Source organism: Heloderma suspectum, chromosome 4, assembly GCF_057233095.1.
Source record: "Heloderma suspectum isolate Gila_16-S chromosome 4, 16-S_ref, whole genome shotgun sequence".
Classification (NCBI taxonomy): Eukaryota; Metazoa; Chordata; class Lepidosauria; order Squamata; family Helodermatidae; genus Heloderma; species Heloderma suspectum.
The window spans coordinates 84,158,590-84,175,088 of record NC_139461.1 but is presented as its reverse complement, the minus strand read 5'-3'; the positions used below and the strand labels follow the sequence as shown (position 1 = coordinate 84,175,088).

Sequence of the window (16,499 nt, the reverse complement as noted above, 5' to 3'; positions counted from 1 at the left end):
CTTGTAGTGTGGTTGAGCCACGTATCCCCCATCTTGTAACTGTACATTTGGTTTCTTTTTCCTAGGTGCAGAACTTGGCATTTATCCCTATTAAATGTCATCCTCTTGTTTTCTGCCCAGCGCTCCAGTCTATCCAGATCACTTTGAATTCTGTTTCTGTCTTCCAAAGTATTAGCTATCCTGCCCAATTTTGTGTCATCTGCAAATTTGATCAGCATTCCCTGCATCTCCTCCTCCAAGTCATTAATAAAAATGTTGAAGAGCACTGGGCCCAGGACCGAGCCCTGCGGTACCCTGCTCGTTACCTTTCCCCAGTTTGAGAAGGTCCCACTGATAAGCATTCTTTGAGTCCGATTCTGTAGCCAACTGTGGATCCACCGGATTGTTGTTTCATCTAGCCCACTTTGAGCTAGTTTGCTCATCAGGAGATCATGGGGCACTTTGTCGAAAGCTTTGCTGAAGTCGAGGTATATGATGTCTATAGCATTCCCACAGTCTACAAGGGAGGTTACTTGATCAAAAAATGAGATCAGATTTGTCTGGCAGGACTTGTTTTTGACAAATCCATGTTGGCTTCAAGTAATCACTGCATTGTTTTCAAGGTGCTTACAGATGGATTGCTTTATTATCTGCTCCAGAATTTTCCCAGGGATTGATGTCAAACTGACTGGTCTGTAGTTCCCAGGTTCCTCCTTTTTACCCTTTTTGAAGATAGGGACATTAGCCCTCCTCCAGTCATCTGGCACTTCCCCCGTCCTCCATGATTTCTCAAAGAGAATAGACAGTAGTTTTGAGAGTTCTTCTGCCAGTTCCTTTATTACTCTAGGATGCAGTTCATCTGGCCCTGGAGATCTGAAGTCATTCAAAGTAATTAGGTGTTCCTTTACCATATGCCTGTCGATCTCAAGCTGCAATCCTGCCCCTTCAGCCTGTACTTTGCCTTTGCCAGGGGGGGTCATAGACCCTCTTTTGGGAGAAGGCTGAGCCAAAGTAGGAATTGAGCACCTCTGCCTTTTCTTTGTCATCTGTTATTGTTTTGCCATCCTTATTTAATAGCTTATTTAATATGCCATCCTAATAGTATTTAATAATATCATTTCTTTCCTCTGCCTTTTACTATGCACGTAGCTGAAGAAAGCCCTTTTGTTGTTTTTAGCATCCCTCGCTAACCTCAGCTCGTTCTCAGCTTTAGCCTTCCTGACGCCATCCCTGCAATTCTGTGCTATCTGCCTATACTCTTCCTTTGTTACTTGGCCTTGTTTCCACTTCCTATGTGTGTCCTTTTTTGTTTTCAGGTCATCCCTAAGCTTTTTGTGAAGCCACATTGGCTTCTTCTGTTGTCTTCCACCTTTTCTTCTTGTTGGAATTGTTTGTAATTGTGCCTTGAGAATTTCCTTTTTTAAAAGCTCCCACCCATCTTGGACTCCTTTTCTCGTTAGCGTCGCTTGCCATGGGACCTTACTGATCATTGTTCTGAGTTTATTAAAATCAGCTTTCCTAAAATCCAGGGTACGCGTTTGACTACACTCGGCTTTTGCTTCCCTTAGAACCAAGAATTCAAGTGCAACATGGTCGCTTTCCCCCAGAGTTCCTGTAACTACTACCTTATTCACTAAGTCATCTCTGTTGGTTAGGATCAAGTCAAGGATAGCTGATCCTCTAGTTCCTTCCTCTACTTTCTGTAGGAGGAAGTTATCCGCCACACAAGTCAGGAATTTCCTGGAGGGGCCATGTTTTGCAGAATCTGGCTCCCAACAAATATCGGGGAAATTGAAGTCCCCCATTACTACTACATCATGCTTCCTTAAAACATTGGCTATTTGCTTTTCAAAAGTTTCATCCTCGTCTTCTGCTTGATTGGGTGGCCAGTAGTAGACTCTGACCATCAGGTTCCTTTTATTCTTTGCTCCATTTATTTTGATCCAGATGCTCTCGATGGGGCTACCAAGCTCATCGTCCTGTATTTCTGTGCAGAGATATGTATTTTTCACATACAGTGCAACCCCACCTCCCTTTCTGTTCCTCCTGTTCTTTTTGAACAAGTTATATCCTTCAATTGCTGTATTCCAGTCATGAGAGTCATCCCACCAAGTCTCAGTTATACCTATCAAGTCATAATTTCCCTCTTGTATTAAGAGTTCAAGTTCATTCTGTTTGTTTCCCATACCCTGGGCATTAGTATATAGACATCGAAGACCATGTGCTTCATAGTCTGGCTTTCTTCCTACACGTGTCTGAAGACTATTATTAGGTGCTATTAGAGCTGTTCTCTCCGTTGCAGTGCATTAGCCTACGTCCATTGTTACCCCCAACTTTACATCTCCCTTCCCCGTAGGATTCAGTTTAAAGCCCTCCTGATGAAGTTCTTCATGCTGTGGCCAAACACATTCTTCCCAGCCTTTGTGAGGTGCAACCCGTCCCTTGCCAACAGTCCATCTTCCAGGAAGTATAGCTCGTGGTCCCAGAATCCAAATCTCTCTCGTTGGCACCACCTTTGTAGCCAGTCATTCACCCGGAGTATTTTTCGTTCCCTTTCTATCCCTCTTCTAACTACTGGAAGGATGGATGAGAAAGCTATCTCGGCCCCAAAGTTCTTGAGTTTCCTGCCCAAAGCTTCAAAGTCTGACGTGATTTCTTTGTAGCTCCGCTTGGCAGTATCATTTGTTCCCACATGGATGAGAAGAAAGGGATACCTGTCAGTGGGCTTTATGAGTGCAGGCAACCTTTCAGTCACGTCTCTAATCCGTCCTCCTGGGAGACAACATACCTGGCGAGTCCACGGGTCTTCGTGACATACTTGGGTTTTGATCCCATGCAGCAAGGAGTCTCCCACTACTACCACTCTTCTCTTCTTCTTGTTGTAGACCTGGGTTTCATTGCCTCTGTTTGACTGACCTTCAGCCTCTTGAGGCGAGAAGATGGCATCTGCAGGTAGATGCTACATACATTGTAATAGTCTACTCTGACATCCACTCCATAAAGTATTTGGAAACAGGCCTCTAAATGTGCAGTGCTCCTTCCAGCATTAATTGGGCCTTCACTGCCACACACACACACACACACACAGTCGGATGGCCACGTATACATTGCCAAAAAAGAGGAAATGCTTCACCAAAAAAAGGAGACAAAGAAGGACACCAATTTTCATAAAATTGGCATGTGCTAATTTAGAGGATGGATGGACGGATTGATGGATGGATAGATAGATATAAATTTAGAAATAATTGGGGATTTGGAAATCAGCAAACCTTGAACTTGTTGAGGTTCTCTGAGTTCCACCTCAAAGCTCAGTCTCACTCATGTCCATATCAAATTGTGAGGATTTCCCCCCTTTTGGTGTGAAAATCGCCACGTCTTTGAGTACACATTCAAAAGTATGCGATCTTCTCCCATTGATTGAAGCATGTTTGTGCACACGTTTTTAAAAGTCCACATTTTTTCATGCATATTTTTCCACGGTATGCCTTTTTCAAGCACGTTATTTTTTCTTGTAAACAGCACTGCAAGCTCAGGAAGGTACAATCTTTGACTGCAGATTGTGTTCACATTCGAGTTCGAGCGATGCAATTGGGGTAAATTCTGGTCATAAATGAACAAACAAATTTCTCATGCATCCCTAATAACTGTAACTTAAATATAAATACATCTCACCGTATTAGTGCAGGCTGTGACCAGGTGACCTGTGTGCCTGTTCAGTCTGTTGTCCAGACGTCAATTGTTGACGGGGAATTTCAGGGATCTACTTTCCTTTAAACTGAACTTGGACTGGACAGCCATTCAAAACAGAGGGCCCCTTCAAATAGAGGACTGTCCATTGTAAAGTAGGACACATGGCCACTGTAACATACACACACAGACACAGACATTGTAACATCCCACTACCATATTACTTACCTGCCCTGCTAGCATTTTAGCATCCCGTCTAATTGCCTTTTTTCTTTTTAGAAAACGTGTAAGAGAACCACCTTTAAATGGTTTTTTCAGAGCACCCAAGCACTAAAGTAGAGAATGGCATCCAAGAGCATGGGAGGCATAATAAGGAAGTACATTGTGAGGTGTTGCTCATGTCGGAAAAGATGGAAGTGGGGATGGCAGCTGGTTCTTAATGTGTTGACACATTGTAAAGATTAATGAGAAGCACACTCTACAGTAAAACATTCTACAAACATAAAGTAAAGTAAAATGTACAAGAAGATGGAGTTACTTCAACCATTAAATATATCAGCAGAATAAAAAAAATAAAACAGCGAAATCCAAAATTATGTTTTGCACTTCCACTAAATATTGCCTAATTGATCGTGAAACATTACAGACTGTCATTAATTCACTCACTGAAGCACAGTGTCTGAAATTAGGAATGTCATTGCAAATTCCTTTTATTTTTGACAAGGAATTACTGATTTCGCTAAATGTTTCATCTAATATAATAATAATAATTTTACAGAAAGCAGTTCACTATGGAAGGCAAAAATATCCACAAATCATAACTCTAAAATGCTCTATTTATTATCACAGAGTTTAGAAAACGCAAACAGTATATATCTCCAAATTTCAGGCAAAATAAAAGCTTTCACTTCCAGGGGCTGAGGGACTGCATTGCCCTCACCCCACCCACTGGTGAGCGCATGCCTGGGTTCTGAGCATAATTGGCTGCCAAGAGGCTTCTGAGAGCATGATTCTGCTTGCAAACAAGGTCACACAACCCACACACCTTGTTTCCGTGCTATATTCCTATAATTTTTGCCAGGAGTGATTTGGGCAGTAAGGGACCACAGCAGGGGCCACGTGTGTAACTACCCCTGACTTATAGCAACGTAGCCACCCAGGTTCACCTGAAGTCATTCCTGCAATAATGGCCTTCCAATAACAGATTTAGAGAAGCCCTTATATAAACGTAAACTTTTTCTAACTATCACATGGTGGAGTCCTGCACCTTAAAGATCATATTTTTAAAGAAAAGTTGGGAAACCATTAGGATGCCTCTTCTCCCAACCCCTACATTTTCTTCCTACTTCCTACAGTGGTGATACCAGTGCGCTGAAGGAAGTTTGCCTTCACTTCAACAGTAAGTCTTCCCGACTGCAGCTAGGGATGTACGAATCCCTTACCTTGCCATCTGCGGGGGGTCCGCCGGGGGGGAGGCGATCCTTTCCCCCCCCCCGGAATCCTCACTGGAGTGCTCTGCTCCGTGGCAATTCTGTGGAGCTGCTGGCCGGCTCTGAAGCTCCAGCGATACGGCCACCATTGCCGTATCATTGGCTGGACTGACTAACTGCAGGCACAAATGGCGTCCAGCGTAGCGGACACCATTTGCGTCCCTGCTTTTTGCTGTGATAGGCTATGTAAATCTTTACGTAGCCTATCGCGCGAAGGAACGGGGATGCAAATACGCCATTTGCGTCCCTGTTCCTTCACGTGATAGACTACATAAAGATTTACGTAGCCTATCACAGTAAAGATAAGGGACGCAAATGGCATCCGCTACGCTGGACGCCATTTGCATCCACAGTTAGTCCAGACAGCGATACGGCAATGGCGGCCGTATCGCTGGGGCTTCGGAGCCGGCAGCAGGCAAGATCCACCTAGGGATGTACGAAAGGTACTTACCTTTCACGAATTATGTTTCTGGTTGGGGGGGAGGCGTTCTGTCCCTCCCCCCGGAATCCTCGCCGGGGGGGGAGGCACTCTCTACCTCCCCCCCCGGAATCCTGACCGGCTGGCTGTTCTCCGCAGCGATTCTGCGGAGCCACCAGCCAGCTCCACCAGCAGCCGGACATCTGGCCGCTGGCTAGCAGGGACTCAAATGGCGGCGTAAATCTACGTAAAGATTTACGTAGCCTATCACGGCTGACTTTAAACAAAAAACACGCGCATACGCAAATGGCAGCGGCCTCGGCCGCCGCCATTTGCATTCCTCATTTTGGCACGTCTTAGTCTACGTAAACATTTACGTAGACTAAGACGGCGAAAATAAGGGGAGCGCAAATAGCGTAGACATTACGCTATATGCGTTCCCCTTATTTTCGCCGCCTTAGTCTACGTAAATGTTTACGTAGACTAAGACGTGCAAAAGTAAGGAATGCAAAGGGCGGTGGCCGTGGCCGCCGCCATTTGCGTACGCGCGTCGTTGTTGTTGTTTTTTTAAAGTCAGCCGTGATAGGCTACGTAAACATTTACGTAGCCTATCACGGGTTTTTTTAAAAACCTAGCCGTGACAGGCTATGCAAATCTTTACGTAGCCTATCACGTTTTGTTTTGTTTTTTAAACTGGAAATGGCAGCGGCGGCAGCCAGTCGGAAGTAGGGATGGCGGAGAATTTCTCCCCGAAACTTCGGGGGGCCGAGCGCCAACGTGTTCGGCCCCCCGAACAAGTTTCGGGGAGAAATCCTCCGCCCCCCCCGCCCCCCCCCAGGACGGGACTTACCTTCCCTGAATGTCCCTCCCGGCGGCGGGTCCAGCTGGCAGTTCGTCCGGTGTTCGAGCGGGGCGGGAGCTGCCGCCCCCGCCATTGCAATGAAAAAAAAAAATGTCCCCTGATAGGCTACGTGACGATTCACGTAGCCTATCACGGCAAGATTTGCAAAGTCAGCCGTGATAGGCTACGTGAATCGTCACGTAGCCTATCAGGGGACGTTGTTTTGTGTTTTTTTTTACTTTCGTGTTCGCAGCCGGGCGAGGCGGGAAGCCTCCTCCCCGGCCTGAATTTCGGCCGGGCGAGGCGGGAAGCCTCCCCCCCCGGCCTGAATTTCGGCCGGGCGAGGCGGGAAGCCTCCCCCCCCGGCCTGAACTTCGCGGGGGGAGCAGCGAAGTGCTCCCCCCCACCGCGAAAAAGCTGCGAGAAAAGGTAAGTGACTTTCGTTCACCCCTAGTCGGAAGACCAGCCACCACCACCGAACCACCGCCGGAGCCGCCGCCGCCAGGAAGATCCGCCCAAGGTAAGTCTCGTCCTGGGGGGGGTGGGGGGGCAGGCCATTTCGCCACCGATTTCGGGGGGCTGAATGCGCTAGATCCGTGGCAGAACTTTCGTACATCCCTAGATCCACCAGCGAGGACTTCGCGATAGAGGAGGAGGTAGGAGATCCGATCCTCCGCGGACTTCAGAGGACCAGATTCAATAGAATCCAGCCTCATTGGGGTCTGTGGAGGATTTCTCCAACATCCCTAATTGCAACCCAGAAGTTTTCCCAGTAGTAACGTATGGCTGTGAGAGCTGGACTATTAGGAAGGCTGAGCGCCGAAGAATTGATGCGTTCAAACTGTGGTGCTGGAGAAGACTCTTACAAGTCCCCTGGACTGCAAGGAGGTCAAATCAGTCCATCCTAAAGGAAATCAACCCTGACTGCTCATTGGAAGGACAGATACTGAAGCTGAAGCTCCAATATTTTGGCCACCAAATGTGAAGAGAAAACTCCCTAGAAAAGACCCTGATGCTGGAAAACATTGAAGGTAGGGATGTTTGAGAATTCCGCCACGGATCTCGGGGAGGCCGAATGCCCCGAAATCGGTGGCGGAATGGTCTGCCCCCCCCCGCCCCCCCGGGACGAGACTTACCTGGGGCGGATCTTCCTGGCGGCGGCGGCTCCGGCGGCACCTCTGGCGGCATGGCAGCGGCGGCCGGTCTTCCAACCGGCTGCCGCCGCCGCCATTTCCAGTTAAAAAACAAAAACAAAAACAAAAAAAGTGATAGGCTACGTAAAGATTTACATAGCCTATCACAGCTAGATTTAAAAAAAACACCGTGAGAGGCTACGTAAATGTTTACATAGCCTATCACGGCTGAGTAAAAAACAACAACGCGCGTACGCAAATGGTGGCGCCCATGGGCGCCGCCATTTGCGTTCCTTATTTTGGCACGTCTTAGTCTACATAAACATTTACGTAGACTAAGACAGCGAAAATAAGGGGAACGCAAATAGCATAGACGTTACACTATTTGCGTTCCCCTTATTTTCACCGTCTTACTCTACGTAAATGTTCACGTAGACTAAGACGTGCCAAAATAAGGAACGCAAATGGCGGCGCCCATGGGCGCCGCCATTTGCATACGTGCGTTTTTTTGTTTTTGTTTTACTCAGCCATGATAGGCTACGTAAACATTTACGTAGCCTATCACGGCTGATTGCCGGGACGCAAATGGCGGTGGCTACAGCCGCCACCATTTGCATCCCTGCTAGCCAGCAGCCGGATGTCCGGCTGCTGGTGGAGCCGGCCGGCGGCTCCGCAGAATCACTGCGGAGCACAGCCGGCCGGCCAGGATTCCGGGGGGGGGGGAAGGAACCATCAGCATAATCCCCGAAAGGTAAGTACCTTTCGTACTTCCCTAAGTGAAGGCCAAAGGAGAAGGGGACGGCAGAGGATGAGATGGCTAGATAGCATCACTGTTGCAATGAATATGAACTTGAGCACACTCCGGGAGAGAGCGGAGGACAGGAAGGCCTGGCGTGTTATGGTCCATGGGGTCACAAAGAGTCGGACACGACTTAACGACTGAACAACAACAATCCCAGAAGGAAGCAGAAATCATTAATTTCTATAGGAGGAGAGCCAGAATTGTCCAGATGTAGAGGCTCAAAAGGAAAAAACAACCAAAAGATAACCTCTTAACTGGCTTGTGTATGTGTGTGTGTGTTCCCACTGTCACACTGGCATCTACTAAGTTAGTCATTCTATAATAGGCACCGAAGGGTTTTTTTTGTTTGTTTAAAAAAATGTTTGCATCCACAAGGCTGTTGACAGATGTGTTTGCTTTTTGTATTTCTGCAAATTCCTGATTTGAAGTCAAAAATAATGCTTTCCAGTGAGTAGAAACTATGTAATTGTATATGTTAGAATTTTTATATTGATTTGTTAAATTAAACCATAAGAGTGGTACAAAAGGGCATCATTTTTAAGAGCCAAACCTAGAACTACTTCATAGATATTGTACATTACACTTTCCTGCGGAGTGAACTGCGTGTTTCAGTTTATCTAATGTGTTTACATTGGTAGCATGTAATCCTGAATGAACTTGCAATAGATTTTCACTTATTTATTTCATTTCTGTACCGCCCAATAGCCAAAGCTCTCTGGGCGGTTCACAAATTAAAACCAAAGAGCATACAATAAAACAATATAAAATATATAAAACATTAAAACCACAGTATAACAATACAACCAGAATAAAACCTAGCCGCAATGCAGGGATTTAAAATACAGATTTAAAACAGCAAAGCTAAAAGTCTAGAAAGCGAAAATGCTACAGTGCCTGGGAAAATAAAAAGGTCTTCACGTGGCACTGCAAAGAATACAATGTAGGTGCCAGGCGAACCTCACTAGGGAGCTCATTCCACAGCCGGGGTGCCAAAGCAGAAAAGGCCCTCCTCCTAGTAGCCACCTGCCTCACTTCCTTTGGCAGGGGCTCACCGAGAAGGGCCGCTGATGATGATCTTAAGGTTTGGGCAGGCACATATGGGAGGAAGCAATCCTTCAGATAACCTGGCCCCAAGCCGTTACGGGCTTTGAATGTTAATACCAGTACTTTGAATCGGGCCGGAAATGGACTGGCAGCCAGTGCAGCTGGATAAGTACTAGCGTAATATGAGCTCACTGGCCAGTCCCTGTTAACAATCTTGCTGCCCTATTTTGGACCAGCTGAAGTTTCCGGACCCTTTCCAAAGGCAGCCCCACGTATAACACATTGCAGTAATCCAGATTAGAAGTTATCAGAGCATGGATAACTGTAGCTAGGCTATCTCTGTCCAGATAAGGGCGTAGTTGGTATACCAGCCTAAGCTGATAAAATGTGATATATATTTCATCTATATCCCACCTTTTTTCCTTTTTAAGGAACCCAAGGCAGCGTACATAATCCTCCTCCTCTCCATTTTATCCTCACAACAACAACCCTGTCAGGTAGGTTGGGCTGAGAGTCTGTGACTGGCCCAAAGGCACCCAGTGAGCTTCCATGGCCGAATGGGAACTAGAACCCAGATCTCCCAACTCCCAGTCCAACACTCTCACCACTACACCACACTGGCTCTCACAAGCTGATTTTAATGCTGTTATCCAGACTTCAACTGAAAAAACTAGTGGAGGAATCAGTGGCTGCAAATGATAAAGTCTGCGTGGAAAAGTGAAGGAGGTTCAGAAGTACTATTGTCAATCTTTGCTTAAGAGGTGTCAGAATAAATCTGTGTACTTTTTCCTTGTGTAATTAATGTGGATTACTAGTATACAAGAACAGTGGATGTGTTATAATTTTAATCAGGGACAGTCCATTCAATAGACAGCAATCCAGGACCCAGGACATACAGGAAACATGGTGAAGCCAGCAGTAAGGCAATCCTATCGCTACCTCCTGCCAGGTTTTAGCTTTAGTCAGAAATTCTGCTCAGTCATAGACCAGGCCTTCCCACAGCATTGTAGGCCTCTAAGGGGACAGCTTAGATTGGCTTAATGTAGCTTGGAGATGCGTTACGTACTGAACAGAAAGTTATGCAACATTGCAACTGGAAGGACTAACAGAAACAGAGAACTCTTATACTAAAAGAGGGAGATAGATTACTGGTTACAGATTAGCATGAGCTCCAAGGTGTCTAAGAGATCCTTGATAATGTAAAACCAAAGATTGACGGAAAGACCACTGGGCAATTTCCTGCTGACCACAAAAGACCTGTGGCTGATGAGATTCTTGCGAAAACTGCCAGACTAGGTGGATATTGCACTTATCCAGTAAGGCACTTCTTATCATTTCACATTAGTTATGCATTTGTTACGGTATCACACCTTTCTTTGTCAGTTTGAAAGAACATCAGCGGACCACAGAACCTGTAATATGATTTTAGAAAAGAAATGATCAAACAGGACATTCCGTATTTGCTTCTGGATCAATTGAGTAATAGTTGCGGAGCCATGCTGGTATGCAAATGAGCACTAGGCAATACCTGGCCCTTTTGATACCAATATACGTTGGTGTAAACTGGTGGCAATAAAAAATTCACAGGGTTTAGTGAGAGTATTCTTAAAGCAAGAAAACCTCTTTTAAGGTTAGAAAGAAAACCGACTTTGGTTGTCATTTATTATTTGTTACACTTGTATCTCGCCTTTCCTCCAAGGAGCCCAAGGTGGCGTACAGGGTCCTCCTGCTCCTCTCCTTTTTATCCTCACAGCAACCCTGTGAGGTAGGCTGGGCTGACAGTCAGTGACTGGCCCAAAGTCACCCAGTGAGCTTCATGGCTGAGCGGGGACTGGAACCCGGGTCTCCCAAGTCCCAGTCCAACACTCTCGCCACTACACCACACTAGCTCTCATTTCACTGATATGAGGGAGATGGAAGTCTCACCTGCCATTGTTCTTCATACCTAAGAGACCATGTTTATATCTTCTTTTATTGATTCTTATGTGAAAGTTGTTCATTTCTAAGAGAAGCCAATACAGATTGATATGGCTCTTGACCATTTTACTCCTGGACATCTTGCTATATATATATTTATACTTTAAGTATTTGTACAAGGCAAAAAAAACATATTTCCAAAGTGTGTGTGCGTGTGCGTGTGTGTGAGAGAAAAAACTTCATATAGAATTCTGCATTAATAGAACTATATTCATGATGACCATGACCATGCCAAAAAATGATAAAGGACTACCATCTTCTTGGTTCTCTTGCACATTTAGTTGAAAGTAAATCCCACTGAGTTTAAGTTGTTAACTTACTTTCATCACTTACTTCCTTATTTCCATGCAGGGATTGTAACCCTGCAGTCCAGTGATATGCATGATGTAGCAGAATGTTCCATGGGACTTACAAACAATCACAGCCTTATATCTAATAAAACCCAAGATTTCCTTCCCTATAATTGCCAGTTCCCAAAGTTTTGTTAGCCAGTTTGCCACATACAATACACCTGAGAATATCTCTTTCTGCAATTCATTTTAGCTGCTTCAAATACATACTGCACAAGGTAATCTGAATCATACAGTTGTGAATTACATCTAATTGAACTGTTGCTGAATTTTCTATTAATCTATATGTACCATTACTCAAATGATTATTAATACCTCTTTCCAATAGTGCATAGGCAATACCACCATGTAGATACAACAGCCTCTTTAATTCCACAATCTTTCCAACATTTAACTTGTCTTGTTTCCTTCTAGTGATATTTCTTGCCTCTACAGAGTATAATACTCCTTTGATATTATTCTAGTAATAATACTCTCAGTCTTATATAAAGAGAAAAGGGTAATCTTCTAGACCAATTTTTAAGTACTATTGACTCATTTAAAGTTTACAGTTCCTTTCCCCACTATTCTATATAAATAGTGTACTAACTTAATGTTTAGGACCTGATGGATTTGATCCAGACCAAATTAGTTATTCTTAGGTCCCATTGAAATAAATGGGGATAATCATAGCTAACTTAAAGCCCACTGGTTTCAGTGGGATCTCAATGTGACTAACTTGGTCTGGATCCAGCCATATAGAATTATATATAATGCATACATATACATATACACATACATACTCATACATACATACACCATATGTTTCATAAGCAATAATTCAAGCTACAGAAAACAGCAACCTTACAGTACTCATTTATATTATGTGATAAAACAAACACAATTTAGAAGAAATAATTTCAAGTCAAAACAACCTGTGGGCATCCATGGATCTGATGAGGGCTTTACCAGTGTGTTCACTTGATCCCAGTTAAGATCATCATCATCAGACTGACTATATCCACATGAGGTAAATGGTTCATCAAATGAACAGTCACCTGTAAAAATGAAAAGATAGGTTAAATTCAGGATAGGTGAAGTGCAATCCAACACTTGCATTTTCCTTTAAAGCCCATGAAAGCTCTGCCTTCAAGTCTGTGCTACTTGGTACATTTCCCCGAAAGAACCCAGCATAAGCCACTGTCTCCAAAGACCCTGAGAGCACAGTATCATAATTGCTCAATTTTAATTACAAATTACAAAATACAAAATACAGCTTGCTAGTGTCAATCATAAATCAAATCAGCAACACAGTCATACAGCTTCACTTACATAAACCAGGAATCCTGGACTTGCTAAGACTCAGTTCTACCATGTGGAAACAGCTAGCTTTGCAGAAGGTATGCAGTCCATGTGAGGGCAAAGGCCTGATGCTTGTTCAGAACATCCCCAAAGTCCCCAGAATTCTACCAAGGGTTTGTAGTTGCTGTACACTCTATACATCCATCGTGTGTAGGGATGTACGAATTGTGTACCTTCCGTGTCGCTTGACTTCTGCAGTTTGCGGCCAGTGCTCCGTTCCGCCGTTTACAAGCCCCTGGAATTCTCCTTTTTTTCCCGCTCCAAAAATTATGAAGATAAATCCGTACCGAAAACCATAATTCCAGTGCCCAGCTGTCTCTGTGAATCTGCGTAACTTCCGTAAGAATCGCTATTTTTCATAAATATTTATGTATTTTTTAAAAATTGAAATCCTCCGTCTCCGTTTACTTTCAGCCAAAACGCTTCCTCTTCCTAGGGGCTTCCCAAAAGAAGACTGTCTTATGTGTGCCTGACCAATAAACTCTTTGTTTAAAGCAACGCTGTTTTAAAGAAAGAAAAAACCTTTTAAAATGACCATGCCGCTCCGGGACCAGCATGGTCATTTTAAAAGGTTTTTCCTTTCTTTAAAACAGCGTTGCTTTAAACAAAGAGTTTATGACTCAGCCACACCTAAGTCAGCCTTCTTTTGGGAAGCCCCTAAGAAGAGGAAGTGTTTTGGCTGAAAGTAAACGGAGACGGAGGATTTCAATTGAAAAAGAAAACCCACAAACAAGGTGGTGAGCACAATTCATTTTTTTTAAAAAACGTACGTATTTATTATCGGAATATACTACACTGTGTTTTTATTTACAAAAATTCTGCGACTCTTTGTGGATGACGAAAAAAAGCTGCATGACTGCTGGCTCCACAGGAACTCGTGGTGCCATTCCGCAGAGGATTCCGTGGCACGGACTGAAGGGAATTCGATCCCATTTCAGTCCGTGGCGGAATTCTTTGACATCCCTAATCGTGTGGGAATGGGGACATGGGCACTGGATACCTACCTGGATGGGGGAAGGTTTCTTATCTTACCATGATGGAGGTGGGCCAGCCACTTACATGCACTACATGCCAGGACACTACTTCTAGGAGCTGGATCCCAGGGGCCACTTTCCCTGCCTGGCTGCTAGAGAGCTTAGATGTGCATGTATTTAAAACCTCCATTCCTGCTTTCTGTGCACCAGGATTGTATCTTCAGTCACATACTTTCCAAGCAGTACAAAGGTATACCGTAAGACCGCAGTACAACTGAATTGTTAAACGCTTCAAAAATACAGTATTATGGCCCAAATACTTTCTCTTGTGCACTGTCACCCTCACAAATCTTATACCTGAAAAACTGTTTTGTAAGCATAATGGGGAAAAAAGAGAAAAGAGCAATGGCATATATTCAAATAGGATCCACAGTCAACAGAAATTAAATTCACACAAATTATCTTTAGTTTCATTATGTCACCACATACACTGTTGACAATAATCTACCTTTATCATTTTAGTTCAAATACTCAACTAAGTTCAATAATCAGTTTGTTTTATCCTGGGGTAAAATCCATTTCTGATGTCAAACAGAGTACTTTTTTTCATTTCCGCAATGAGTTATATTTTCTCTTTCAGTTTAAAGGGAGATGGAACTTTTTAGCTTTCGATTATTTGCTAGTATTAGGCTACTAATACGATTACTGTGAGGTTTCTATTGTTCATCGTGAATGTTTATTTTCAAGTAGCTGTCCCAGAAGCTGGTTCTGCGTTCAGTTTGTATGTCATTGTTTTATAAATTAATATCTATAACTTCCATTCAAATTTTCTTAACTGGCTTACACTAGCATCAGATGTTAATAAATAGTTACATTTTTATAATTGTATTTTCAGGCATTACAGTGGGTTGGATCCAGAGCGCTGCTGCTGGTAGAGAAAGAAGGTCAGATGGTGATTTCTGCTGATTTCTTCCCTCCAGAGCTTTCTGTGCCTCCAGAAAAGCTGCTCTGGAGGATTGGGGTGACCTTCCAAAGCAGCATGAGAGGTGACACAGGGAACAGCAGGGAGAAGGGGGAATCGGCAAGGCTTTCCTTCTCCCCACTCCCATTATCTTCCAGCAGGAAGCCTCCACTGAATGCCAGTGCCTTCTATGAATGGAACGAGCCCCTCTGTTTGTGGAATGGGCAATCTGGATCCAACCCAATGTTGATGTGTTATAAAAAGTTATTAAACAACACTGGTGTTGGATATCGTTGATATATTATACTGTCTTTCTTTTAAACTCAGATATAAAGAAAACTTATCTGCACAATTAATTATAATTCCAATTTTCTTGCTTGATTTCTAACCTCAACCTGTACTCCAATTATTTAAAGTGCTCATCATTATCTTCTTGGGTACTCAAATCCAGAAGCAGATTATAGATTCTAGGCATCTACACAAAATCAGTTAAGTGCATCTTACATAATTTTTGTAGGTAAGAAATGCATACTTTCCAGATACTATTAAAATACTTCTTTCTAGTCCTACTTTTTTTCTACTGCCTCCTCAAAAGGAAGTTATTCGCTTGAACTAAGCCTTTGAAAAACGATACGAACTCCCCAACTCCTATAATTCGAAGTTTCCTAAGAACGGAATGTTTTTGTGTATTACAAATTGAGAGATTCATCTTATATTACAGAGCACTGCCTCCTCCTGGTGCTTAGATAATCAAGAGGTCTCTCTGGCAGCTGTCCAGGAAGGAATCTTGGATATCTTCACATTCCTGCTTGGAAAAAGAGCCTGCCAAATTAGCAACAAGAGAAGCATAAGAGACATGCTCCTACATGACTTAGGTGACCCTGCTGGTTCAGGCAGAACCATGATGCCACTTGGATGTTAAAGGGTCAGGCTGAAAGCCTGCTGGCTGCGGTCCTGGTAGAACACAGACTTTCTTTATATAGTTCCCCACCCTTATTTGTTTTAAACTGTTAAAAGTGAAAGATACTAAAATAAGTAGTTTAAGCGATTTATTGTAATCAAATTAACCAAATGGGAATAAAATGTTACTAGGTGCTAAGTCTAAAACAGGAACAGGGGATCGCCAGGAGGATTATGCTTGTATATTAATATTCCTAATGTGAGAGACATGAAAAATATATAATCTGTGAAACAGTCATTAATCATTAAATTTTTTAACATTTACCCAAACATTTTTTTCTTTCTTTAAATGCCACCATCTGTTTTCCTTTATTATGAACTGCACAAACACACTGTGCATGCCCTGGTGGCACAAAGATAGGTCATCTTCACACAATTCCAAATGGTGTTTAAGGAAGAGTCTTATTCATTATCTCCATACATTCCAGGGAAATTTGTAGCCTGGACATTGCATCTTTCTGTAACACTTTTGACTGTACTACCCTCAATTAAAAATTCCATTGGAACAGAAAACTCATTAAGGAACTCATGGTACTTGCTCA

General features: G+C 43.6%; 1 protein-coding gene across 5 annotated transcripts in view; it reads right to left on the bottom strand.

Annotated features, from left to right (window-relative positions):
- The window catches only part of PTPRM (protein tyrosine phosphatase receptor type M), a 616,517-nt gene that overhangs the window by 420,457 nt on the left and 179,561 nt on the right, over positions 1–16,499 (bottom strand). For all 5 annotated transcript variants that reach the window (XM_084849822.1, XM_084849823.1, XM_084849824.1 and 2 more), the window contains exon 2: positions 12,636–12,758. In XM_084849822.1, the coding sequence (XP_084705948.1) occupies positions 12,636–12,758 (123 nt within the window). The remainder of the gene's footprint in view (positions 1–12,635; positions 12,759–16,499) is intronic.